Source organism: Sardina pilchardus, chromosome 8 (assembly GCF_963854185.1).
Source record: "Sardina pilchardus chromosome 8, fSarPil1.1, whole genome shotgun sequence".
Classification (NCBI taxonomy): domain Eukaryota; kingdom Metazoa; phylum Chordata; class Actinopteri; order Clupeiformes; family Clupeidae; genus Sardina; species Sardina pilchardus.
This window is the reverse complement of record NC_085001.1, coordinates 17981984-18008869: the sequence shown is the minus strand read 5'-3', so window position 1 is coordinate 18008869 and position 26886 is coordinate 17981984. Positions and strand designations below refer to the sequence as shown.

The 26886-nt window shown below is 44.5% G+C and overlaps 1 protein-coding gene across 1 annotated transcript in view; it reads right to left on the bottom strand.

The window, feature by feature from the left end:
- Nucleotides 1-25963, bottom strand: part of cacna1ba (calcium channel, voltage-dependent, N type, alpha 1B subunit, a) — a 94680-nt gene extending 68717 nt beyond the window's left edge. The window contains exons 1-6 of the mRNA XM_062544029.1: nucleotides 25713-25963; nucleotides 23350-23455; nucleotides 21828-21967; nucleotides 2362-2453; nucleotides 1828-1980; nucleotides 956-1143 (exon numbers count right to left, since the gene is read on the bottom strand). Of these exons, the coding sequence (XP_062400013.1) occupies nucleotides 956-1143; nucleotides 1828-1980; nucleotides 2362-2453; nucleotides 21828-21967; nucleotides 23350-23455; nucleotides 25713-25963 (930 nt within the window). The remainder of the gene's footprint in view (nucleotides 1-955; nucleotides 1144-1827; nucleotides 1981-2361; nucleotides 2454-21827; nucleotides 21968-23349; nucleotides 23456-25712) is intronic.
- Nucleotides 25964-26886: the final 923 nt, after the last annotated feature.

The window sequence follows — 26886 nt, the reverse complement described above, 5'->3', positions numbered from 1 at the left end:
CTGTGACACCAACATCAACAGACGGAGAGATTACTCCTCAGAGTCGTCGATTTTCACATTGGCCTTAAAGCCATGGTTTCAAAATGCATTTAAACATCTGAAAACAGTGCTAACATTGTTAGCAGGTGTGTGTTGATATCAAGACATCTGCGATTACAAACGTTTCAGGGACTCAATGCTTTTGGTAGACTGGACCCATTTAGGGTGGTGAATTCACAGCTTAAAATGCTGCTGCAGTGATTAGGTTACTGATACATTATTAATAACATTGATCCCATGAAGAACTACACAGGAAATGAAAGTAAATGGGGCTTCTGAGGCACTAGGATAAAAGAGACATTTCAAAATCACGTGGCAGCTTAAGAGGTAACCTTTGAAAAAACCTCCTCGATGTAGAACAAGTATTTTTTTTCTTTACTTCAAAAAACTTTTTGAATAAAAACGTCCAATTCATGTTATGTACTGTACAATGAGAGAAACTTGCTCAGGATGAGCATCTTAGCGATATTGATTAGCTTCTTTCCTTTCTAAAGCCTACCAGGGCAACATTTGGACTATTGATGAGAGCACTTCGTTATCTCTCAGTCAGCCCACTGAATATTTTATGTAATCACATCATTTGTTTGCGGTACCCAACCACACTCTCTAGGAGCGTTGCTCCAGTGTGTTTTTAAGATAGTGTTTTCTGAGCTTTGTTTTTATGATTTGATTTGGAATTCAATACAGTAAGACCCCGTTTGCTAGCAGATTAGCAGCCCTGCTGCTCTGCATATTCTGTTGTGTTCCATCAAACTTCTACAACAAGATATGAAAGGGATTTTCTGATGTGTCTGAGCTTAGCTAGCACAATAATAAAACCTATACAGGATTGTTTGAGTATTCTTCCTTTCCAATCATGTATTGCTTTACTGTCCAAGTAAACCAGCAGGACTGAATATGAGATAGCAGTACTCACATTATATAAGATGTCCACCCAACCCTCCATGGTGATGCACTGGAAGACGGTGAGAATGGCGAACAGGATGTTGTCAAAGTTGGTGATGCCAAAGTTGGGACCGAGCCAGTATTCCTGGCACACGGTGCCATTCCCACAGATCCGAGCAGGAAGTTCGGTTCCACAGGGGAAATCTGCTGCTTGCTCCCCTAAAAGATGACATGATCGGTACAGTACCGTAAGCCAACCATATAGAGGCCTTCTCTGAGTTACAGTATCTGAGTGTTTATTTGAAGTATTTATTTGCAGGCTATGACAAGAGACAAGTTCATTTCCCTGATCAATCCTTCCCACAGAAATCCACACACATAACTAAATACACTGGTAAAAACAGAGTGTACTTTGTGTGTGTGTGTGTGTGTGTGTGTGTGTGTGTGTGTGTGTGTGTGTGTGTGTGTGTGTGTGTGTGTGTGTGTGTACATATAAGAAAGCACAGCCAAATTAGGAGAGGATCTGTCATGCAAAGTCCAGTTCAGTAGAGCATTTATCAGACAACTAAGACACTTCTTTGCTGATGGAAAAGCCTGGGGAGTTAAACTGAACCTTGTTGTCATATCTATTCTAGTACAATAACAATAAATAACAATACTGACATGCACACATGCATTAACACATAATCTCTCTCTCTATCTCACAAACACACATGAGAGAGAGAGAGAGCGAGAGAGAGAGTGAGAGAGAGACAGAGAGACAGAGAGAGAGAGAGAGAGAGAGAGAGAGAGAGATTACTGAGAATGAAACACACTGCGCGCAGCCTGGCTCCGACCCTCATCACCCAGGATAATGCAATCAAAAGCCCTAATGCAATAAGGTGAGAGTGCAGGCAGGCCTACCCGTATCGATCCTGAAGCATGTGCGGTGGAACTTCCCCATGTAGAAGTCCAGACCGATGATGGCGAACATGAGGATGGCGAAGAACAGAAGAAGCCCGATCTGGAGAAGAGGCACCATGGCTTTCATGATAGATTTCAGAACCACCTGAAGGCCTAAAGAAGAACACACACACACAGGCATTAAACTAGTGCAGAGTGCAGAATGGGGTCACATGTACAGTACAGCATTACTGTATATCAATATATCTTGAATTTCCCCTTGGGGATCAATAAAGTATCTATCTATCTATCTATCTATCTATATACTGTGTATACTGTATATATGTTGCTTATGTTGATATATGGAAATCTGGCATAAAATGTTTGCTATACAGCACACTTCACAACATGGCATATATGTACACTGCATGAATTATGAGCCTCAAATGTGCTCTTTTTTTGTAATCAACTGTTTATTGAGTTTCATGAATAGGGCGGGGGGAGCTGGGAGGGGGGATCTCAGATGTACTCTTATATGAGGTTAACGAAACCTACTTGGAATTCCAGACACAAGCTTGAGCGGTCGAAGCACGCGCACTGCTCTGAGTGTCCGCAAATCAAAGTCTGCTCCCACAGTGGCAAGAATCCTGTTGGATAAAGAGTAATCAGTAAACAACATGCAAAAAAAAAAAACACATTTTAAGAAGCTAAACACCGATCCATCGGCCTCTAAAGGGCCGCTAAAAGACTCTGCTTTAATAGTTTCTAGCAGGAGCACATTCAGTATGGCCTTTCAGGGTGCAACATTACTAAGTCAACTGGGACTTTGAGTAGATCCACTAATTACCAGCAAACAAACACACAACGATTTTTATTCCAACACAAACTCTAAGACGCCCCTAAGACATACTTATTGAATGTCCTTGCAGTGGTGCTCACAACATCGCATGAAATATTCACCAATATGTCTCACCAATAAAGTAAACAGTCAGGGATCAGTCTGACTGGTCTCAAGGTTAGCAGCATTGCCTCCTTCTCCCCTACAAGCCTTTTCTCACCACACCTACTACATCATCATCTCTCTCTCTCTCTCTCTCTCTCTCTCTCTCATTAGCAATGACCGGTCTGTTCCTCACAGACTGGGAGGGGAGGCATACTGTAAGAGTCAAAAAGGGAAAGTGTTTATTTATTCATCCCTATTTCTCCAGAGCAGTCCCTTATTATCCCTCTTACCCTATTTGTGTAATAACATGTCCCTATGTCACACTAGGTCAGGCGCTTTGGGGCAAATCTATCACAGGAGCATTGGTACCAGGGACACCTAAATCACTTGGTACCACATCATTATTTTGGGTCTAAACCTGCTTGGATTTGCTGCCCTCATTTATCAGAAAGGCTTAAGGGGAGTTCAGAGACATATAGACTACAGATAACGTTTATTAGTAGAGCAGCAAAAGAGGAGTAAATAGTGTAAAGTCACCACAAAAGTGGCATGAATTAGGATATGGACATGCTCAAAATAATTGACACGAGCATCGGCCATGGCAAATCAAGTTTGGCTGCTATTGATAGTGGTCAATAACGAAGCAAGTTCAGAACATCTCTTTTACAACTTTTACAAAGAAAATTGAGTTGAGAGTCTTTTAAGGCGATTGCTTGCATGACTATGCATTTCACACCCTGGTGGTGCTTGGCCCAGACAGAGCAGAGGATGTGGGAGTATGGCGAGCACTTCCAGTCGGAGGGACCGTAAGGGACTGGAGCAGAATGTGCTCATCAGTAAGGCCTGATGAAATTCACTGACTCCTCTTTTCCTGCACAGTAATTAACGCTGGCTGGGAAGGGAACTGCATTCCCAGTGGGTTTGTATTAACTGAACGTTAAAGAGGGCAGAATGACATTAATCACAATTTTCACAGACCCCAGCCTACAAATGCCTTCTCTATCTCATCCAGGCAGACTAGCTAAACCTCCCATAAACACGACAGCAACATCATACGTCAAGATGCTGACAATGTGCACATGTATTTATTGCAAGTGTGCAATTCTATTCTTTGATATACGCACTAAGAACAGAGAGAGAGCTGTGTCAAGATATTGAGAGTGCATACCATCAAGTGATGGTCCATGTGACTTTGGCAACTATGGTGCTCCACCATCTGGTGCAATCCAATGTGTGTTAAGGACATTCTCAGCCCACCCACACCAACCGGTCACTGCCACATACTGTAACACAACATGGACTCAAGGTGGATCTCTTGCTCTTTTCTTGCTCTCTTTTCCTGCTCTCTTTTCCATTCTCTAGGCTAATATAACCGGGCTCAATCACACAGCAGGCAGAGGTTCACGTCACATTCTGTGGTTCACTATTACTGCAGTTTCTCCTCTTTTGTTGAACACAGACCCCTGCATGGCTGAGAATGCCTGATTCACCTCCACTGAGATGAGATGAGATAAGATGACACGAGATCTGATGAGCCTTCCTTTACCGCTTCCTCAGCAACCCAGTGATCCTGAGTTTTAATTACACTTCCATCACACTGACAGCACTCTTTCAACTCCGACTGGGCAGTCTGGGCAGTTTGGGACAGTGGCCTATTCTGGATCCATTAGATGGGAAAAGTGTGTCCTGACACTAATTACCTTGGATGGACAATGACAATGACACACACTTAAACCCTGCCTCAATCAGACGTATAGGCTTCTCTTTTCAAATTTGACACTGAGCCTACTACAACGCCTTTGTCTCGTAAACTGCAAACCACAACCTGTCAGCATGTAGCGGATCTGAGGGCCCCTTACTGAGAGCCAACATCTATAAGAGGCATCATCCTCCATGCGGCGCATTTTAATCTGCGCCCGCAGCCTCTCGCTGCTGACACCACTGAGAATCCCTGCACATCACGCCAGCGGATGACCGCGGTGGCCCACCTGCTGCCTGAAAGTCGACAAGCAGAGCACAATAGCACGCTAAACCGCGCAGGCTGGAAGTCATTGGAAGGAGCAGCGCCCCAAAATGCTTAGAGGGCTAAGCCCACGCGTCGCATGGGAAGCTGGCCCGGAGCACGGAGCAGAGACGCAAGCACACGCACACACTCCAGCCTACTGTACATCACTCAGGGCTCCCATGGGGCCTTATTGAGCAAGGTCAGAGGCCTTATTTAACGAGTTCAGGACCACCATGCCTCCCCCTTTAACCTTTTTTGCCTCCGAGCAGATAGAGGGCCACATTGAGAGCCCTTTCAGGGAAATGAGTGAGGACCTGGCACGGCCATGGCATTGCCATGTCACCATAAGCTGCATAGATGGAGAGCAAGTGTAGAGAGGGATTTATTAGCGGTAGCCTAGTTGTGCACAGGATGAGAAAGAGTGGTAATTAACAATAATAATAAAAAAGCACATGGGTGGCAACCTCAGAAGTTGTTTTGTTTGTGTGTGTGTGTGTGTGTGTGTGTGTGTTTAGATGGGTGGTGTTCAGAGCAGGCTGCCGTGTACAAGACAGAAACAGATGTATTAAAAACTACAAATCTATAATTCTATGACAAGAAATATTACCACTTGTTTACCAGTGCCACATTTGCAAACTAACTTCCAGTCCTAATTTAACTCATAAAGTATGGCCCATATAGCATGCTGGCTTCCTCCCATTTCATCCTTGAGCAAACAACATCTGGAGAAGGGGTGGGACAGCCTGTCCCTGGCAAGCACACGCGAGAAGATTAGCTACTTAATGGACCTTATGCAAACCTCCAGCTGATGAACTGCCTGTTCCATGTCACAATTCAACGCAGCACTGAGGTGTTCAAACCATTTAGGAACCATAAACCAATTTTTACTGGCGACTGCTTTAACTCTTGTGTTCGCAGCCAACTGATATCATCATTACGGTTTACAGTACGATCAATGAAGTGGTAACGGGCCATTTTTTTAAAACTGTATCTGCATGAAAAATATGAGCATATTTGTTTCATTTGTTTCAGCAGTAATTACCTGTCATCCAACTACCAAAAAGTCCAGCAGCCGTATTCTAGCATAGATCAGGACAGACAAATAGAAGTAGGCTCAGTCCTAAAGGGAGCAGACTTATGGTGCATATTCTTGCCATTGTGTAAATATGCTTACAAGCTTTATTGCTAAATTTGCTATGAATGTATTTATGGTTGTTTCAATAATGGTACATTTTGGCCCTAAATATGCAATAATATTCAGCAAGCCCATAAAAGTATAGTACTAACATTAGCCACACCAAAATTGTAGTCCCAGCTGCAGTCAACCACCTTATTGCAAAGATTTAATGACCACTGGCCTTGTGAAGTAGGCCTAGTCTATAGATTATTTGTAATGCTGTAAATGTTGCTGGTAATTGACACAGAGTCGACTCATCTTCAAATTCATGAACTTCGAAACGTCATTCTTACGCTGTTTCTACTCTATTTCCCGTCTCTAAGGCATCCTCGTCCCCATTACTGTCTCACTGGTCATTTCCAGTCCTTCCCTCAATCTTCAGTCGCTTGCTCAGGATGTTGGTGAAGTACTGTACACTCTACACTGTCAGGAAAAAAGACTTTCTCTGGCAATATTGAGGCATGCTTTCAGCTTCTATGTCAGTTTACAGTCAGTGGTAAAAAGCTTCTGCACATTTTCATGACATTTTTTAAAGAATGGTCAATGTTTTTTATACTATCCTTATCCCATTAAACATTTCCTTTCATATAGAATCCGTTTAAACTCGGTGGGTTTTGCAAAGAGAGAAATGCCACCAATGTAACCTCCTTGGCATCAATCATTCACACTCATCACACTTGGGAGATTTCCATAAAGCTGTGTGCACTTACATTCACACACACACACACACACACACACACACACACACACACACACACACACACCTCAAGATCACCTAGCACACACAGACAAAAATAAAGACACACACACACACACACACACACACACACAATACTCATGTATATCCACCAGCATCCATACACACACAGTACTACATCACACACCTCCGCTTGGCTCCCCACTTCAGGAGATAAATTCACATCATAGACGCTCACTCAGCGCAGATTTAGAGCCTTCATTATATCCTCTCACCTCACTTGACGCTATGACACACGCCACTGACACTTCCACAATTTATAGGACATGTGGCGGGAGCTGAGACCCACAGACAGTACAGTACTTCAACAAGCCCCACCAAACATGCCACTGATACACAGCACTGTTAATACAACACCAGCATCACTTTATGGACGCCAAACTATTTTTTTAACAGCAGATGCACGACGAGGGAAGGAGCAGGCTACAGTAAGTAAAAGATACAGAAACTGATTTCTTCGTAGTATGCGTACAGATGCGGGGGTTGTCATTCTTTCTTTCAAGAACAGACGAGGCAGTGTTCCAACATGAAATCTGTTTTTCCAAAAAGTGAGTACATCACAATAAACAACATTCAGCTATAACTATAAAATGACCAGAATAGAATAGCCTTTATACCGGAGTATTGAACAATAATACCAAATGCAATGTAGTGAAAATAGTCTCCTTTACACCTGTACAGTCAAAAAGAATACCAACTGCACTGTACCGCAAGTACGGTCACTTTGAGCCAGAGCAGATTATTGTTTTCATGCAGCAGTCCTGGCAGATTTAATTTCTCAGAGTTTGCCAAACATTTCATTAAATATGCATTACCTCCCCGTTACGTGCGGCTACTGCTCGGAGGTGCATCCTCATAGCAGACACAGGCCTGAGTTTCTGACTGAGCCCTCCGGAAGTACACATTATTATAGACTATTAGGTGACAGTCTCTCCATGGTGTTTGTGATAAGTCTTCAAATAGATGAGGTTCTGGCAGACAACAAGAGCTACAGAAACAGCGTGTGGGTGTGTTGAGAGTGCATGTGTTTGTGTAGACTTGTGTGGAGAGACCTCTTTCTCTATCTGGTTTGACCTAAAATAAGCCACTTCATGCAGCACTCATGAATTGCATAAATGTTTGAAATCACAGTTTCCTCCTCGAGTTTTTGCTTTCTTCTCATTCCTGTATATCCCAGATACGTGCACGCAGGCATGCATGCATAAACCACACCCAGCGCACTTGAGAGATAGACGAGAAATTAAAAAAAAGAAGGGAATTTTTTTTTTCTTTTGCACGAACATATGGTAGTCAACGTGCTACATCTGTTTTTATGCTTTAAACCATATCAGGATAAACTTAATCTGACGCAATGAAAACTGAAGTTCGTTCACGGCATGGATGATATTCCAACAAATGTCACTGACAGAAGCACAACTGAACATACACACTAGCATTCATGTGTGTGCAACCCGCTTGCCATGAAAAGAGAAAGCCTACTCTTTATCAACATGCATTGTAGGTGCACCTACAATGCATGTTGATAAAGAGTAGGCATGCTTCCTGGCTATTCATCAACACAGCACCACACTCCTACGCAGCTCCTAAAATGCATATTGATTTACATTCCCATTTGTCCCTCAGAATAGCCTCGATTCATCAGGGGATGAACTTTAGCAAGAGTCAAAAACTCTCTATAGCTGTAAGGGGCCTTGTTGATGCCAGGGCAGCTCACTGTAAAGAGTACCTGACTCATGGCTGATCTTCACCCTACTACACCTGCTCTGTTACATGGCAGGGACGGTGATGGTGGCTGGTCTGAAACAGAGACCAGTACTCTCCAAAGTTAGCTCCGGCTATACACTTATACACACACACTTATTTAAACACGCTGATACTGTACTAGTGTCATATAATCTTGAGTGACATCTAAACACACATAAACATCTATTATGTAAACTGATACTGTACTTACTACTCTGCTACCGTCATAAAAAAAGAGAAAAAAAACAAACATCTGTAACTGTTAACTGCTAATCTGTAAGGGGGGCCCTATTGATATTATCACAAGTCAGACTGCATTACTAAATACGTGAATACATGAACATAACACTGCCCAACACCCTCTTCACTCAGAGGTGTGACACGACTCAGCTATTGAAATCTGAGTGTTTAATAGCGAAAGGAGACATTCTCTAGGGCATCAATCAGTTGTCATGTATTCCTTTCACAGGGTGAAGTGTGTAATCCACTGTTTTATGTGTCATTTGGTATCATTGTGGTCCTGAACACACAATTGACAAAACCTGGCCTTAGAGTGTGTGACGGTAAGTGCAGCTTTTCTGCAATTTCGTCTACTCAAACACACTTAAATCTCTCTATCTAGTCCGCTGCTTCACTCAGTCACACAAGCGCAATCCAGAAGTCCTCAGAGTGATTCTCCTGCCTGCCATCACCCTTTAGCTTGTGCAAGTGTACATTTGTAGACAGGTGAAGCTGGCAGCAAAATTCAGTTCTGAGAGAGAGAGAGAGAGAGAGAGAGAGAGAAAGAGAGAAAGAAAGAAAGAAAGAAAGAAAGAAAGAAAGAAAAAAAGAAAGAAATGCCATGCTTCTTATTGGAGGCAACATCATGGACGTCAGCAGCACAGGACTCTGCGTCTAGGCCTGGTGTCTGGGGAGGCAAATCATGGTCATTACGCAATCCGGCCCTAACAGTCAACTAACAAGGGCTAGCCAGCACAGGAGACAAAGAGGACACACTTAATCAGTAGTGTGGCATTAATATGCCCGAGGAGGAATAAAAATGGCCTTGGGTCTCTGCCAAATGTTGCGATTGCATTTACCCAGGTGCACAGATACGGGCATTGTGGGGGTGCCGTTGGATCATTTCACAACGAGTTCATTTAGGTTTTTCTAAACAAATACATCGGGAAAATTAGGCCCTGATTGTTTCCTGCTTGGCCAGAGTCTGCGATTCTCTGTGATGTTCTTGTCCGCTTTATTGTTTGAAAAGCTCCCGGGTGACTGGGAGGGCTGCGCGTCTCGCTCCGATACGCCTCTCGTTTACTGTGCGAGCTGAACCGGGCAAAGCACGCACCGGAGACAACCAGACACGTCACCATAGAAACAAAGGTGGTTCCTCGGATCTCATTAGAATACAACAGCAAAGAGAGATGGGCTCAGGGCGTGAGGCAGCACAGGGTTTCAATACGGGGAAAGAGGAGACACACAGAGGATGAGAGCATGCCAGAAATAATAACAATGAGTTACTCTTTTTTACATACAGTGTTTTTTGATATACAGATCAGCTTGATACTGTATGTCTGTATTGCCTCCATGGATGCTTGGAATAACTATGTGGTAGGTCTTTGCAATATTGAGAAGAGAAAGGAAGGAAACGATGTACAATGTTCTTCTCTGGCTTACAATGACTGGACCAAATGTCCCATTTGAACATGCAAAGCTACATTTTTTTTCCCAGGCAGAGCAATCCATCAAATCTATGAAATGATACAGTTTAGCAAGGAAGAATAATTTATTTTAATGGCCAATAACTGTTTATGTTTTGTAGCCAAGATGGTAGCTTTACAGCCTAAGCAGCAACACGTGAAAGCAAACCGTCATGGCATTCAGACATTGGCCAGGGCACTTGTTTAAAATGCCGAGACCTAGAACTTGATGCACTGAATGATATACGATGTCCTTAATAGCAAAGGGATTGATGGTGCTTTAGATATCGTTTTATCTCAGCATCATAGAGACTTAAAAAAAACCCCATAAATCTATGTATAAACCAAGCATCTCAGGTTTAATGAAACTCAAATGAGTACATTGCAGATGTGAGTTGTCTGACCTGCACATATTAATATTTCATGTCTAAGAGAAAGAAACTGCATCAATGAATACAATGGTTGGAGGCAGACAATAGAGGACTGTTCGACCAAGGGATGGAGAATGAATGGTTCTAAACGTGATGTCTGTTTCATAACAAGGAGGTTGCACAGCAATTCTTCTCGCTACACTAGAAGTAATCTTGCAAAACCTTGTAAGTATGTAGAGGATAGATAGAGGATGATGCATATTCACACAGCATTTAGAAAAGAAAAATGGAATAGTACTGCACCTCTGGTGTTTACCCATGATTGCTTACTGTTGGCTTTGTGTAACAAAACAGCAGAATATTACAATACAAGGATAAGGAAGTCCCACAACTGCCACTAATCAATTTGATAAAAGAGGAGCAAACAAGGATATATATATATAGGCTTATATATACGGTATATATTGTGTTCCAGGTGGGTCTTTTGGTCTGTGATGACAGTATTGCTCAATAACTCTGCAATCGATACATCTTGACAGGTTACTAAAGTGATAACATGTTCAAACAGGTAAATCAATGTCTTTTGTTAACAGGGTTATCCATTGCTTAATGGGCACACAAGCAGTGGCACGTTTTGCATGTGTAGAGCTGCTCTCTCTGATTACTTAGGTTCGCTCCCTGCACAAGCTAGGAATGTTCAGACTTTTAATTCAAGACTGTAAAAAGTATCCCACAAATCCACTGTGTACTGACTAGGTCACCCTTGACAGACAGTTATGAGGTTTTCCTAAAAAGCAGCACGTCACTGCCAAGCCACAGGATCACAACTTGCTCTGACTCAGAGACGTTAAATAATTCAGCAGGCCAAAAAGGGACAAAGCTGAGAAAGAAACCCCGAAGCTTTCGACTCGAACCATTCCACCACCGACAGTGACCGCCCTCTGTACAGGTCTTCACATTTCAGTGTTGCTGAGCCAACAAGATCTACGCCGTTAGTTAAAATGCATACTAAAAACGACAGGATTAGCAACTGCTCTGGCTTTGAAGTTGGTGAAAGGATGCTAAATCAGAACCTGCAGTAAAGAGCCAAAGAAGATGGATTCCTGTGGACGCACCGCTGGTGAGAACAGCAGCATTAACGCAGGATCTATGATTTCCGAGGTGGCCTTCATGGCTCCGTGGTAAACAGCCTGCGCTGGTCCGTCTCTGGCACCGGTGCGACTCCGGCCTCTTCTCCGCACAGCCAGGGAGGGAGGAGAGGGCAAACGAGGGAAGGTGGAGGAGACATCAGCCTCTGTCATCCAACCAATAAAGCATTGCACTAAATAGCAGCGGCTGTTGATTTTATAGGCCACCTTACTCCATTCTGCCATCCATCAAAACCCCTCTTATGATGGCGCAGCCCACGCCAGCACATGGCTATGCAGGGGAGAGGCAGCCTAGGGGCGGTCCAGCCCACTCCTCATCAGGGGGTGACACGTCAAACCTCTTCATGCCTCCTATGGAGTTCCCCAATAACCCATAACATATTGCTCTCAATCACTCACTCAAGTAAGCAAAAAATGTCTTATAGGTAAATGTAACATGGTTTGTACTGAGGAAAGTCCAACATGGACAGAGACATTTGCACTTTGTGTACTTTAGACTGATGCACTTCATGCATTTTTTATTTGTTTGTACGTAAGAAATAGGAATACATATAAGGCTGACTGCAGTCACAATTCTTATTAGTTCTCTGTGTGTGAGTCCTTTTTTGCTGCACCAGTCCATAGGGTAAACATTAAAGGTGACACATAGGGCCTACCTTGTTCACAAACATGGACTGGAATTTACTTTCGTGGAAATGGGTTTTGGCCCAATTAGATTTCTTATTACACCCCAGTTTATGAGAAGTCTATGGAGACAGTCTGATCGTTGAGTTGGTGTCAGGACTGGGGCCAAGCAGCAGTGCTAACTCACTAATGATGGTTAGATCCTCTCTCGCCACAAAACTGGCCATTTTGACATTTGAAATTCGAAAAAGAAATTGGGTTGTCACTGTCATTTAACATTATTCATTAGGACAGTGTTCACCCCCATTCCAAGGCCATTCAGAATGGTACAGCACTGGAGAAAAATACACTCGTCTTCAACAGAACATATTCTCCAGAGACATGATGTATTATTTTCTGATGGGCAGGTGTGGTGGCTATTCATTCTGTATATTGGAACACCCATGAAGTATATCTGGAAAAAAAATGTAATCACTATTCCAATGCTCTTTTAAATAGTGTCTATAACAACTATAGTAAATGAAGGTTGAACTAGGAAGCAGGCTGCGCAACAATGGAATCACCTGTAAACAAGCTAACTACCAAAGTAGTATAACAAACGGCAAAAGTTGTTTTTAAACGGAACCACTTTCTCCCTTTGCATGCTATAAAGGCATGACTATTCCCTACATGTACATGCAGAGTGGCAACCAGGGGACACACGGGAAGAGGAGGATTGTCAGAGGAAACTCCACAACACGCAGCGCCTTGCCTCCTCTATTAATTCCGTATATCGGGACACCTCGGTGGCTGTTATTCCTTACATCAGCTTGGCTATGAACTCTGTATAACCATGGCCTTGCATCACCACTGAACACCTGCCCCCTGCTGTACTATAGGAAGGGAAGCAGTTTGCCAGTATGTAACCACCCCCCCCCCCCCCCCCCCCGCCCCCCCACACTGAATGTAGACAGACAGAGAGCGGGGCCAGTGTGGAGCCGTCAGGAGGAGTTGAGCAGCTGAAAGGTGACACTCCGTCTCCCCCACTCCACCCCACCCAACCTGCTGCCCTCTCCACCAACCCCCCTCCCCCTCCCCCTGCTCCCGGTGGGGTGTGGGGTGTGTGTGTGTGTGTGTGTGTGGGGGGGGGGGGGTGCAGCCCAGCAGGACTCTATTACGGAGCTGTCCAAATGTCATCGCTGCTCCTGACAAAACGCCACTGTACCCCTCTGGCATGCACCGCACCGCCCCCGCACCCCCCCCCTCACTTCACCTGCACACATGGGCGCATCGGCTCGCTCGCTCGCGCCCGCATGAATATTCACCATTTAACTGGTGGTATGAGCGCAGCTCTCTGGTCCAGTGCTCCACTCCAGTGAGTCTGGCAGGGGAGGGGAGGCCGAGGCTGCGTCAAGGGCCAGTGAGCTTCACTGATCGCCTGAAACGCCCCACTGATAGGCGGGGAGGCACTGCTGTATGCAAACTGTGGGGAGATTGTAGCATTTTCATACTTCACAGCACACAAGCCAATTCTCCATGACATTTTTTCCCTTCCTGATTTAGTTATTGTTATTTCTTTGCTAATCTAATCCGTTTATACAATCTCTACATATGTGATGTATTATCTTGCCTATATTTATATATTCAACAATGTGTTCTTCATGCACATACTCCAGAATATCAAGAAAAGCTAGTTCTCCTATTTCAGTGGAGTGGTGTTTCTCCTTTTAGCTTGGTTGAGTGTAATGTCAGCATTTACTTTTATCTAAAAATGCCCCTGCTCTGTTGAATTTTCAATAAGCCATAAATGGCACCATAACTTTTAAACGGTTTTAAGACTCAACGCTTCTATAAAAATTAGAATTAAAATGTCATGCTAATTAGTGATTCATTTTCAGAAAAGCAGATCAGCCAGCTGCTGATGTTTTACTTCTTAGTGTGAAAAAATATTCACATTTATAATCACAAGATAAAGTCCAGCCACCAATGACCAATAAAACCCATACTGACAATTTAATTCTATATATTAAAAAACAGTCTCGTCTCATGTTCAGTGAACATATCCTCTTTACATACCCTATTGGGTCATTCCATTCACAAGGACCTAATGACTCATTTAATAGCATTTTGGTAGCTTATGTTCTGTGAGTGACCCTGGGTGCATCTCAGTATGGGTTCAAAGACTAATACATCATATCATCTGCACAGTAAACTGCAAAAACGAAGTCACTGCAAGAGTGCCATGTCTCTGCAAGTAGCATGTCTTTTTTTCCCCCTGACCATCTTGATAGAACGCTTCCCGTAACGACATTCAAGGAGCAGAAATCTACTCCTTTTCCTGTCGACAAACACTTAACGCAGACTAGACTACATCAAGTGCTGCTGTCCACTACCCCCACCCTTGAGGAGGTACTTGACCACGCCGACCCCCTCCAGCATGGTGAGAACACACGCATCTCACATAGCTAGCAAGGCAAACACTCTCCTCCTGCCATCGGCTAGGGTGAGGTGAGAACGGGCTGAGAATCCATGCTGGGTTAAAGGTTGTCAAAACAGAGGTCCAACACCCACCCTCCCCCCCAAGCAATGTCAATGGTCGGATTAAGTATGAAACGCACACTGTAAAAGATCTGAGAACACAGAGAACATGCTGGACTGACCAGACCAGAGATCTTGCTCTTGCTCTTGCTTCCAAGTCAACAAATACTGTTAGATGAGGATATACCGGTAAGTAAAGATGAACTACTGATACACAACACAAATATTTCAAGATATTCAAAACCTATGAAATGACCATACAAATATGGTCAGCAATAAACGTAGCTCTTTGAGTGTGGTGGCATGGGGGGTCAAGTCGTAATTACACCAAGCATAGAAGAAACGCTTCATAAGTCTGGGGAATGTCACAGAACTTTATTGCTAAAATCATTTTCACTCTTCATATTCCAGATTTCCTCCAGTCTGTGTGGGTTACCTACTACAGTCACGTGTTTAACACTCAAGAATCTGTAATTGCCTGTTGCAAAACACACACACACACACACACACACACACACACACACACACACACACACACACACACACACACACACACATCTATATGAAGCAGCTAGTGTGTGTGTGCCAGTACTAGTGCTATCTCTGGAAAAGGTGTGAACTGCTAACAAAGAGACACCTGCTCCCCCACCTCGTGCTGGCTCCTGAACTGGTGCCACTGCGCCACGAGTGAGGAGGAGAGTGGAGTTCCACTGCTAATTGGGTGACATTTGTACAGCAAACTTGCCCTTTGCCCAGCACCTCTGGCCAACACCTCCAGTCGCTACAGTCTCTCACTGTAACTTGTCACACATACAGTAGGCCGTGATTGGGTCTATCACAGTGGGAGTGAGAGGGCTGTCAATGGGGTCTAAGTCTGCCAGGCTGCAGACCTCCATGTTGAGATTCTTGACTGTTAAACATGTGACTGTAGTAGGTAACCTACACAGACTAGAGGAAATCTAGAATATGAATGTAATGCTGCAGCATTACAAATATGTCTCTGCTTGACCGAAAACAAGGCCAAAAGCAAATGACAAGGGGTATGGCATGTTAAGACATAGTTAAGCTTAGGAGACAGAAAAAACGTGTCTTTGGAATTTCTGTCCTCAGTCGTCATCATCGTTGTCCCGGAGAAGAGTAAGGCCCTACCTTACTGTCCACAATAAACTGCAGTCTGAGAGTTAATGCGCTGCAAAGGCTCCAGAAAAGCAGCCGCCAAGAAACTGCTCGCCTGTGTTCAATTCTTAAACAAGCGTTTTCATCTTTCATCCCATAATGCAGGTGGAATTTCAAATGAGCATGCAGTGGAGCGCGGGGAAGGGGAACGAACACGAGGATTCTCGCTCTCTCGCTCGCCAGCCAGCCAGCCAGGTTCCCCGTCACACCAGGCCGAGAAAAGCCCGGCGAGCGGAGAGAGAGAGAGAGAGAGAGAGAGAGAGAGAGAGAGAGAGAGAGAGTGCTGGAGCAGAGTTGAGGCTGATTAAATTGGACACGGTCGGCTTGAATGCAGAAATCCACTATCACTCAGGCCCACATCTCCTGAGTCAATATAATCTCTGAGCCATGCAGACTGAACCGCCCAATTCATCTCCATCACAACGATTACAGCCATCACTCAAAAAGATTTTTTGGGGGGACCAGGGCTTTGCACACTCAGACAATTTGTTTTCCATGTCGTGCCTTACTCATACGCACACAGCGCTGTGCTCCTGCGCCTCAAATGCTGGTAATAATCAACACTGAAGTGACGGAGGGGAAAAAATTGGTCAAATTGTCTGTTTCTGAGGATCCACTCAAACACTGATCAAAGTGCCTTCACCCTTTCTGTCTGTTGGTATGTAACAACCTTATGCCTTAATCCCTTGAGCACAGTCTGTGACCCTCACACCTACCATAGACCAGGACAACCACACAACACAAAACTGCATTCACACAGAAGAATATACTATACAATACATGGCGCACAAGACATTGCATTTTGTAAAAAATGAACAATAACTTGTCTTTAGCACAACTTGTTACAATATTTGGACAGCCAAATGTGTGATGAAGTATGAGGATTAAATTCAATGTTGACCTGACTACATAAACATGAAGGGTGTTTCATGAATATTTATGTAAAAGAACAAATGTATGTTTGTGCAAAATGTGCCTTACTGTGGGTCACCCGCTCTCTGGCAAAGGCAGTTAAACATCGTATCTCAAAGAACTCCACGATCAAACAATCTTCTGAACCAAAACCAGAGTTTTTACTATTTGTTGTTTTCATATCACTATGATGAAAGCACATTAAAAGGTTGAATACTTACAACTCTATTCATCTATGTAAAAGTGGAATCTCAATTAAAAGAACAAGGTAAACGGTTCCTGATTGCTCCCCCACCTGCCTGTCCTACATGCACTGAAGGGCACAGGCAGGATGTGCAAGAGTGTCAAAGATGTTATGCCACAGGGTGTTCTGGTGATGCTCTCCTGATGGCACCCCTGCGTGAACTCTCAGGGTACTTCAAAGACCAGATGGTCTGCCCTATATATGCCAGGCCACGCAGGAACGACAGAGCTGTGCAGACAAAAGTGATGCTTTATGGAGAATCCTCTTTCAATCAAAGCCAGAGAGACAGTGGAAGATTTCATAAAACCATGCATAGGTGAGGCAGTGAACACAGATTAGATAAGGAAGCTAGGCTACAGAAAGTTCAAAATAATCAGAAAATACCAGATGTGTCTGCACCTCTAGTCTTACAGGGAAAGAGATGTTATGGCCTTGTTGAAACAGTACATGTCTTGAGATTAAACTAGTTGAAATTCTAGCGTTGGAATGACACACGGTCATTCGCTGACAAGGCTATATGCCACTGGGCTCATTATCTGGAGAATAGCTCCGCTATACCTTGACATCTCAGTCACTAGCCCTGTTTTGAGAGATCATCATAAGGCATTTCTGCCTCACACCAGCTTACCCGAATCTAGAGTTGCTTCACCAAATAAGGCTGTGAAAGTCCTTTCTCAAACGATAACTGGGAGTTTGTGTCTACTGCACTGCACTACATCACACTAGATTTGTCTGGGCGTCTTCACGCCTGAAATCCTTGGTTAGACCACAGTATCACAGCAGCCCATGGTCTAACATCTGAAACATATCATTGAGTTTGATGAGCAAAAGCGCAAAACTTGACCAGACTGACCCACCAGCCACACTGCTTTCATTTTCACCATCGGGCTAATGTGTTTCTGTAAATACCGCCAACGACCGTTTTCCTGGAAATGCCTCCATTTCTTCAAAACAGCCAATTACCCAGCATCTCAGCGATTACTGTTTTTCCCCCAACAGAGAATCTAACCTTCAACACATCAATTTGTTTCGGACTGAGATAAAAAAATATATATATTTAGTCACCCAACAATAACACAGCTGCTGCCGAAATGGAGGATGCTCATGTTCTCATTTATGAAAGTAGAACAGCCTTGTCACAGAGGTAGAATAACTTGCAGTCTCACCACTAATCCTGTGTGAAGGCCCCATAGATATAACCTTGGAGGAGCCTTTAAGGCAAACACACAGAGACAAAAATGACATGAAACACAGGAAACACGTCTGAGGAAGGGCTCACAGGGCCGAAATGTCACAGCAAAATTCTGGTTGCAGCGGACTTTTCTCTTGATTTAGAACTTGACTTTTTGTCCTGCTCCCATGTTTTTAATTGGATGTGCGTGCTTTGATTGCAATTTCATGATATACAGGGAAAACACCCCGGCCTCTCTTGGTCACGTCGTCACGGTTACCCAGGCACTTCAGAAACAACTAAGTCTAAACCAGTCAGTCATTTCTTAGAATTTCAAAACATGCATCATTTGTGGTCAGCTTTAAAGACTTTAAAATATAAATGTGTACTTGAAACCTTAGAACAGACAAGAAACCAGATTGACTTAGCCTGAGGTATGCAAAAGCTCCTCGTAGACTCCCTTACATGTCTTCTGGAATGGTTTCAGTGAAAGAGACGGAGAGGGAAACTACAATTCCATTGAAATTCGCCAAAAGACCAAAAAAAACTTTCAAAACAGGGAACAGGGGAAAAAAAGCATTTCTCTGAGTCCTGACCCCAAGACTACTCAGCAATCTGTACTCTTCTTCCACCTTCAGTGCCCTGCCTACCGGAGGACCAGTGGGGGCTTTAGCTGAAGGAAATGTGAGGGAGTGCTGGCGCTTTGATCCAGAGACCCATGAAAGAGTGGTGTAGCAAAGCCATTCCCTCTATGTTTGGTTCAATAGAGTATCGATCCGGACGTGCACAAAGAAAGGCAGATATATTTGCTTATTAGCAAGACCGGTCTTGTTGGGGCCACATTAGAGATGTGTGCGAGTCCTGAAGATGAAAGGGAAAATGGGGGCTGATGAGAGAGAAGGGGGTCCGTTCAGAGTGAGTCAGCACATCTGTATCACCACCGGAGGTGTCTGTGCCACTTGGAGAGGCTGGAGGAGGGTGGGGGGTGGTGGGGGGGCATTTGAAATGTAAGACGACTGAGAAGCAACTAGGTCATGAAATAAGTCACGTTTTTCCTCTCTCCCTTTTCACTTGCACGCACCATCCCTCCCGTTCATGACGTTATGATATCCAGGCACTTTTTGGAGTAATCATGGCTGTCATCGATTGGCACGGGATCGACTCCGGTCTCGTAGCTTCATCTTTCATCCGAGGAGAGAGCCGTGGCTGTAACAGCACCAGCAGCAGCAGCACCAGCAGCAGCAGCATCAGCGGGAGAAGACCGCGGCTGTGCATCGACAGCTCCTCGGTCAGGCATCGGCCTCGTGTCAGATCGACGGCCTCTTTAGCATTCAGTTTGATATTGGCATCCGATAGAACATTTTCTCCTCATGTTTCAAGACATCGAGGCTCCAGAGACTGCCAGGGGAGTGCTACTGATAACACCCCCCACCCCCCCTCGCCAACCCGAGTCGATGGGTCCAGATTAGGGCTGCGGGGCTGCGGCTGTAGTGCGTCTGAGCCCTGGTAAAGGAGTCGGTGAGAAACAGGCAGGCGGAGGCACTCAGGTGCCTCTCACGTGCCTCAGAGACTGCCACCCACACATCACCCAGGAGCTGTCTGTCTGGAGCTGCCCAAGCCTTGGGGTCAATCAGTGGCTGTTGCCTGGCATCGATAACACGACTAGACCGCTCCTACTATTGGTCCACATCCACCACCGAAGGGCTTCAATTACCTTTATCACATCAGACTGCCCTGCCCCAACTTAATCAGCCCGGGCAGGAGCTCACGTCTGCCCCATCCGCCCACCCAGACGCAGACGGACGCAGACGGACGCAGACGGACACACACACACACACACACACACACACACACTCTCACACACACTCTCACACACACACACACACACACACACACACACACACACACACACACACACACACACACACACACACACACACACACACACACACACACACACACACACACACACACACACACACACACACACACACACACACACACACACACCATGATGTGCACTTGAGGTGAATATGAGTTGAACTGAACGTATGGCTCACAGAGCGGTAGTGACAGCTTATAGGTAAAAGTGTCTGGCAAGCTGTCAATAGACTCAGCCTTTCAGAAACAATTTGTCACACCTCCCACTTCATGACTGGCGACTCTTAACTCAAACAAAATCCCCTTTCTTCGCCAAGACATGGCATAGAAACAACACGAAGGGACCTTTTGGACTCATTAGGGGGAAAAAATGACCACATCCAGCATCGGTCAAACGATGTACAGGCACAGAGAGAGAGAGAGATGTGCGTAACTTCCAGGCCGCACACAGATAGTCCTCCCTCTAAATATGTTTATTGGAGTGAAATAGCAGGCTGACGTAAGGCGCCCTGAACAAGAACAAAATAAATCTCTGAATAAATCTCTGGGCAATTAAGGATAAAGCAAGGCAAGACACTCCCTGGCGGCACTGGAGGAGCATACAGGGGGGTGCGGGGGGTGCGGTGAGCCAGCGTAACGCTACGCTCATCACTGCTGTCTCCTCTGAGATGCATCAACGGGACCTGACTATCTCCCCTAACACCGGCACCAGAGAAAGCTAGTCCTTTTCACTCCATCATCAACAACCACAGCTCATGGTCTACGCAGAGTGAGTGTGTGTGTGTGTGTGTGTGTGTGTGTGTGTCTGCGTGTGTGCGTCCCTTCCCCCATGTCCCAAAAGGCAGCCTCTCTCTGCATGCTCCTCTTCATATGCTGAGAATCTCTACTGCATTTCCATGGATCACGCCACACCTCTCTCACCTTTCCCCCAAAGGATTCAAAACAGCAATAATGCAAAATCACACTAGAAAAATCTAAATATATCACTAAAATACATGAAATAATAATAATTACTACCACCACCCTGGCAAAGTTCAATTTCTACTATTAATACTACCACTACTACTACTACTAATAGTAATAATAATAATAATAATAATAATAATGATTATAATAAATTGTTTTTACAGAGACAATGCATTGCGAAAGAAAGACCAGACACTACACTGCGCGTTTCATGACCGCCCAATTTTTTGCGGCCAGCCAAATACTGTATGTTGTGTGAGACTATGACGAGGGTACAGCTGGGCCACAACGCTGAGAGAGTATCTAACAGTCCCCCACCCCCACCCCATCTCTCCATTTCTTCATTACGCCAGTCTGCCTCCCATGCCACCACCCCAGGCCCCAGTCAGAGGCAACCTTATTAGTGCTCCCCACAGGCCGCGAGTGCTGAAGGCAGGCAACCAGCCTCTGACAACGGCTTACCTCATCTGCCTGGGGACCCACACCGTGCAGTGTGTCTCCTAATGTGGCCAGGTTTGGCGGCAGTGACAAAAGTAGCAGGCATTTGCGAGTGCTACTGCACAGGCTTCCTGTCCTGTCCTCTCCATCACTGCTGCTTGTGATGGCTAATTTGTGTTGTCAATTAAGCATGAAAAGCATTTGCAGCGGATGCTAATGTCACCACACCTTTAGGAGTGTAAAAACAGGACGTCTGTACTTACCCTGTTAGCACGACAACAAAATCCATTACATTCCATCCGTTTCGGAGGTAGGAGCCTTTGTGAAATGCAAACCCGAGAGCGATGATCTTAATGCCAGCCTCAAAACAAAATATTCCAATAAAGTATGGTTCGGTGTCATCCTGTTGGAACAAAAAGAAATGTGTGAGCCAAAATCATATTTATTAGGCAAAGATAGACAAGAGGCAACAATTAAAAAATAATAAAATGCCTTGGGGAGCTTGCAGTTACAACAGTTGTGAGGGAAAACGAGCTGTGTGAATTTCCACAGCACAAGCGCATGACAGCGTTAAAACACTAAGACCTTCGGAGTCTCAAGCCACAGAGCAATTTCCCTCTTCTGTCCCTAAATGATCACTGTGGCCCTTAAATCAGCCTGGGTTCTCATTAGAAACAGAGTCCTGTGACTGCAGCGGCAGAAGTCCTTGTCTTTCATCAAGTCATATTAAACCCCAGAGATAGGCCGACATAAATTCTAATGCACTCCAACAGAATGTAATTTCCTGCAAGAACCTTAAATGCACAGCGCTCTGCTGTAACTAAACTGAAGCAAACTTGCAATATATGGTTGGCAAAAACTGCCATTTTCTTTGTCCAGCATAACATCTTCTAGTCAGGCATACCCTGTCTTGTGTTGATGTCTACACTAATAGTTTATATTTAAGTTAATAAGCCTGTCACTGTTTGCTTGAGAAATGGCAGGCTTGGTTGTAATCGTCTTGAGAAAACAACACATGGGGCAACATTTGAGTTAGAAGCAGAGCGACTGTGGGGTGTGTCTCTCAACAAAAACTCACATAAGACGACTGAAATTTGATCTCCCTTCATGTCCAGTCGCGATAACATCAATATGTCAAGCGAGTCATTTGCCAATAATCCACAAGGGTCAATCTACTCCAAGAGTGCAGCTGCGAATCTCCAATGCTGAATCAGAACTCTCCTTCATCCTCAGCACGGCTTTGCCACCAGCGGCTTTAAGACCCCTTTGATTGGGTGAAAAGCCTCACAGCATTTACCCCTTCATTGGTATGACTTAACAACAGAGATCAGCTGGCAATTTTGAGGTGGGGAGGGTGGGGGTGTCTAAGGTGCAGTAGCAATCAAACAGAGCCCTGTGTGGTGCCTGTTGGCTTACAAAGCAGGCCTGGAGCTAAATCCCCCCCTCGGCCCCCGGGAGACAGCCACACCCTCCCTGCTGACATGGCAACAATTAGCCAAGAATACTGACTGCCAATCCATACAGCTCAATTCAGAAGGCAGACCACTATTAGGCATAAATTAGGGATGAGCAGCAAGTGATACTCTGGGGAAGAAGATTCAGGTTTATTTAGCAGACGTTATGATGTGCACGTCGCAGAAGCATGCTCTGCAGTGAATGTCCTGCAGTTTGTGGCGCATGTTAGACAAACAAGAAATGGCTCTCGATGAATGCACACAGACAGACACAGAAAGAGAATACTGGACTATTGAGAATCAAGATATGTGGAAAGGCTGAGAGACTCACCAGACGCTCCGACATGGGGGTCTTGTCACTCGCCGGTAAATGCTGCTCGAGGGCCAGGACAATGCAGTTGGCGATGATGGTGGCTAGAATCATGTACTCAAATGGAGTGAGAGAGTCAAAGAGTGTAACAATGGAACTGAAGCATTAAAACATTTGGGGTAACATTACAAACAATGCTCCATTAAGATTCCTTGAGTTTTTTTTTTTCTTTTTTTACAAAGAATCTCGAACAATAATGGCGGAAAAAAATCATCATGAGAGACACACAGGGATAGAATGAGGCAGATGAGAGGAGAGGAGAAGAAAGAGACAAAGAGAGACAGAGAGACAGAGAGAGAGAGAGAGAGAGAGAAAGAGGGAGGGAGAGCAAGACAAAGAGAGGGAGAAGGAGAGCAAATATAATCTGAGCTGTAACTTTTCTCTATGCATTTTTCTGTGGCTGACACATGCTTTTATTTATGGATGTTTCCTGCTGCCTCAGATGCTCCAGGGGTCTATATGTGTGTTTATGTGTGTGACTGAGTGTATTATGTGAGCGTGTGTGTGCGTGTGTGTGTGTGTGGATGCGGAGGAGAGGGACAAGCTCACGGGAGGAACCTGATGAACTAACTACATCCAGGGCCCCTTCTGCGTCACTCGCATGCCTAGATCTGATCAGGGTTCTCTCTAATAACACTCTCCAAAGCACTGTCGAGGGCCAGCTGTCTGTGTCAGAGGAGGGCTGGTGTCACATCTTAACGTAAGAGCACTGCTCATATGCAGCAAGCATATCCCCCAGGATAATGAAAGATTAAAGATGAAAATGTGCACATCAATACACACCATTAGGTTAAGTGACTATTGTAATGCCAGCATGCCATAAAGGACCTGAAATGTATTTATGCATGTAATAGATCTGTGCTGTTCGTCAGTGTTGCTATTAAGATACCTGTAAGAGAACAACAGTAATCTACTAACTTGCTTTACCATAAATCCATAATATATGCCCCCCACCCTCCCTCTATGGAATTTACATTACAATGGAAATCCATTTTTTTTGTCTTCCTTGAGGATTGTTTAGATTGCATTGTTTAGGCTATTGCCAGTGAGTCTTCTGCAAAATTATATCCTCACACCCATCAGTTGGCCTACAGTTGGTTTTCCTCTACATATAGCACTCAACATTTGCTTAATGCATTCCACAAGCTCCTGGCACAACTGGCCGTTTTAGTGTTGGCTAGCGAAAACATGCTGGCGAGTTCAGGACCCTGGAGAGGGCACTTGTTCAACTCCTGGCAAGGCATACTTTTTGACAAGGCTTGAGCTCCAAACAAAAAACGAAACGTTCAGATAGCCTCAGTGCTAAAACTTTTATCACTAAATATTAAGATTTTGCGGACGTTTGAAAGATCCAGTGTAGGATGTCTAAATCCAAATGAGCATATTGTCACAATAAGGAACGATTAGCTGTTAAAATAAATCGGCGACAATTGACGCGGTTTAGAATTAATGTCAGTAAGCTACAGAAAACCCACATGGTATAGGAACTCCCCACTATTGTGTTTTGAGAGGACTGCACCAGTCGGGGTTTACTAAGCTGGGGAGCAATGGACAGCGTTTCATTGGCGGCTATAAAAACGAAGCGGTGATTGTGTTATTTTGCAATGCTTTGTCGGTTGCTAGGACTGGCTGGAGGTTCATTGCCTTATACAAAAAAGATCGATACCGCAGTGGCTTGCTGAAAAAGGCAGCTTTCCTTGAAGCAATGGTTTCTGTAGCTTAGCCACATAGATCAAGTAGGCAACACATTCAAGGTTTCCTTGGCTCGATAGCTTACACGTTGCAGTAATGTGTCGAGCCGAACTATGATGGGTGTAGCCAACAACGTTTTAAAAGTAAAAAGGTAGTAAACCATGCACAGAATTGTTAAAGCAAAACATCAATTTCTATCCAGCGTCCTGATTTCATGAACACTGCGCTGTCTGTGCCTAGATGCCACTGACTCACTTTCTGCCCTTAATGGACATGGGCATGTCAGACAACACCCAGGTGATTAGGTTACTTAAAGGAATAATTTGCACAAATTACAAAACACAGTCCGTTTCAGTTCTGAAACGCTAGGCTATGTGGAGCTCCGAAAAGAAATATCAATATGGCTCACGTTTGTAAACTTTGGTGGTGTTAATTAATCAACATCTTCATTCTGCCAAATAGTGGTAGGCTAAAGTGGTAAGTGATAAGAAAGGGATTCGCTAAATAAAAACAAAGCCATAAATAATACGGGTAATTACAAAACAATTCTTAAAAGTAGGCTATGTATGGAACATCACATACAAGACTGTTTTAAGCTTAAACGCAATTAGTTCCATCTGAAAGGATATGGCCATTCGGTTATTTTCTTTGCATATTTCCGTATGATGTTATCTTCGCTGAAGATGAAAAGGGACCGGTTGACAGTGAGACAGCTTTGTTTGACAGGGATTGGGTTATATATGGCCATTGTCCTGGCTCTTTGGGCCATTGACTGCTTGTACACCCTCGGGCCGGCTGGGGGGCCTCCCTGCCGGCTTGCCCCCCTTCCACTACTCGCTGGACTGCCACCTCCATATCGTAGATCGTCTTCGAAGCGAGCCATTCTAAAAACGCGCAGATCTCACTGTAGAAATCAAAATTGACATCAGAGAGAGCATAGATAAGAAGCATCACAACGCACTGTGTTGTCCCAGCCACGAGTTTTCATCCGTATCCAATATCCAACAGGGTGCTGTTCAATAATTGTATATTACAACAATGAAACCTTCCCCAATGTTCCTTTCGGAATTCTTCGGCCAAAATAAATGCTCAACATTTCTCCCGATCATTCCTGATAATCCATAAAATTGACTGAAGTTTACACGACAAGATAATACAATCCTTCCATGCGCTTCGTGGTATCCAAAATGCAGTGATTTCCGTAAGGTTTGCAGTTCAAACTAGTGCCTTGGTATGTACAAAAACAGCAAAATCATGCAGCAGCAACAGGGACAGCAAATGTCTGTTACTAGGCATGCAAAAATCACTCTTAGGCTACAAATTAATAATGGAATAGAGACTGAATGAAGACGTTTGCTATTTGAAGCTCATATGTGATGTTAACTGCAGACGTCTCCCTCTCACGCCCTTTCTGGCAGTTCTTGAAATATTGTCCTTAATCCAGTAATTTCAATGCAACAGTCTGGCTAAAATCGGGATAAGATTGGCACTTCTATTTCGCTAGAAATCACGCTGGCAATGAAAATTTTACCGATTTCTGCAGCCGCTGCTTCTTCTGAACCAGATCACATGACTAGAAAGCACTCTGTCAGTGGCTCCACCTGTGCCGTTACAGTATCCATGGCAGTGGGGTAAAAAGCGGCGAGCATCTCACCCATTTAGCGGAGCGAAAAGATATGCGGATACATTCTCAGGATTCAAACTCAGTGCAGACATCAGTATTTGAATGGCACAGACGCAAATAATATCGCACTTCTATCTGTGCCTCGATGGAGGGGTGGGTCCGAGAAATGGGACCATCTGGCC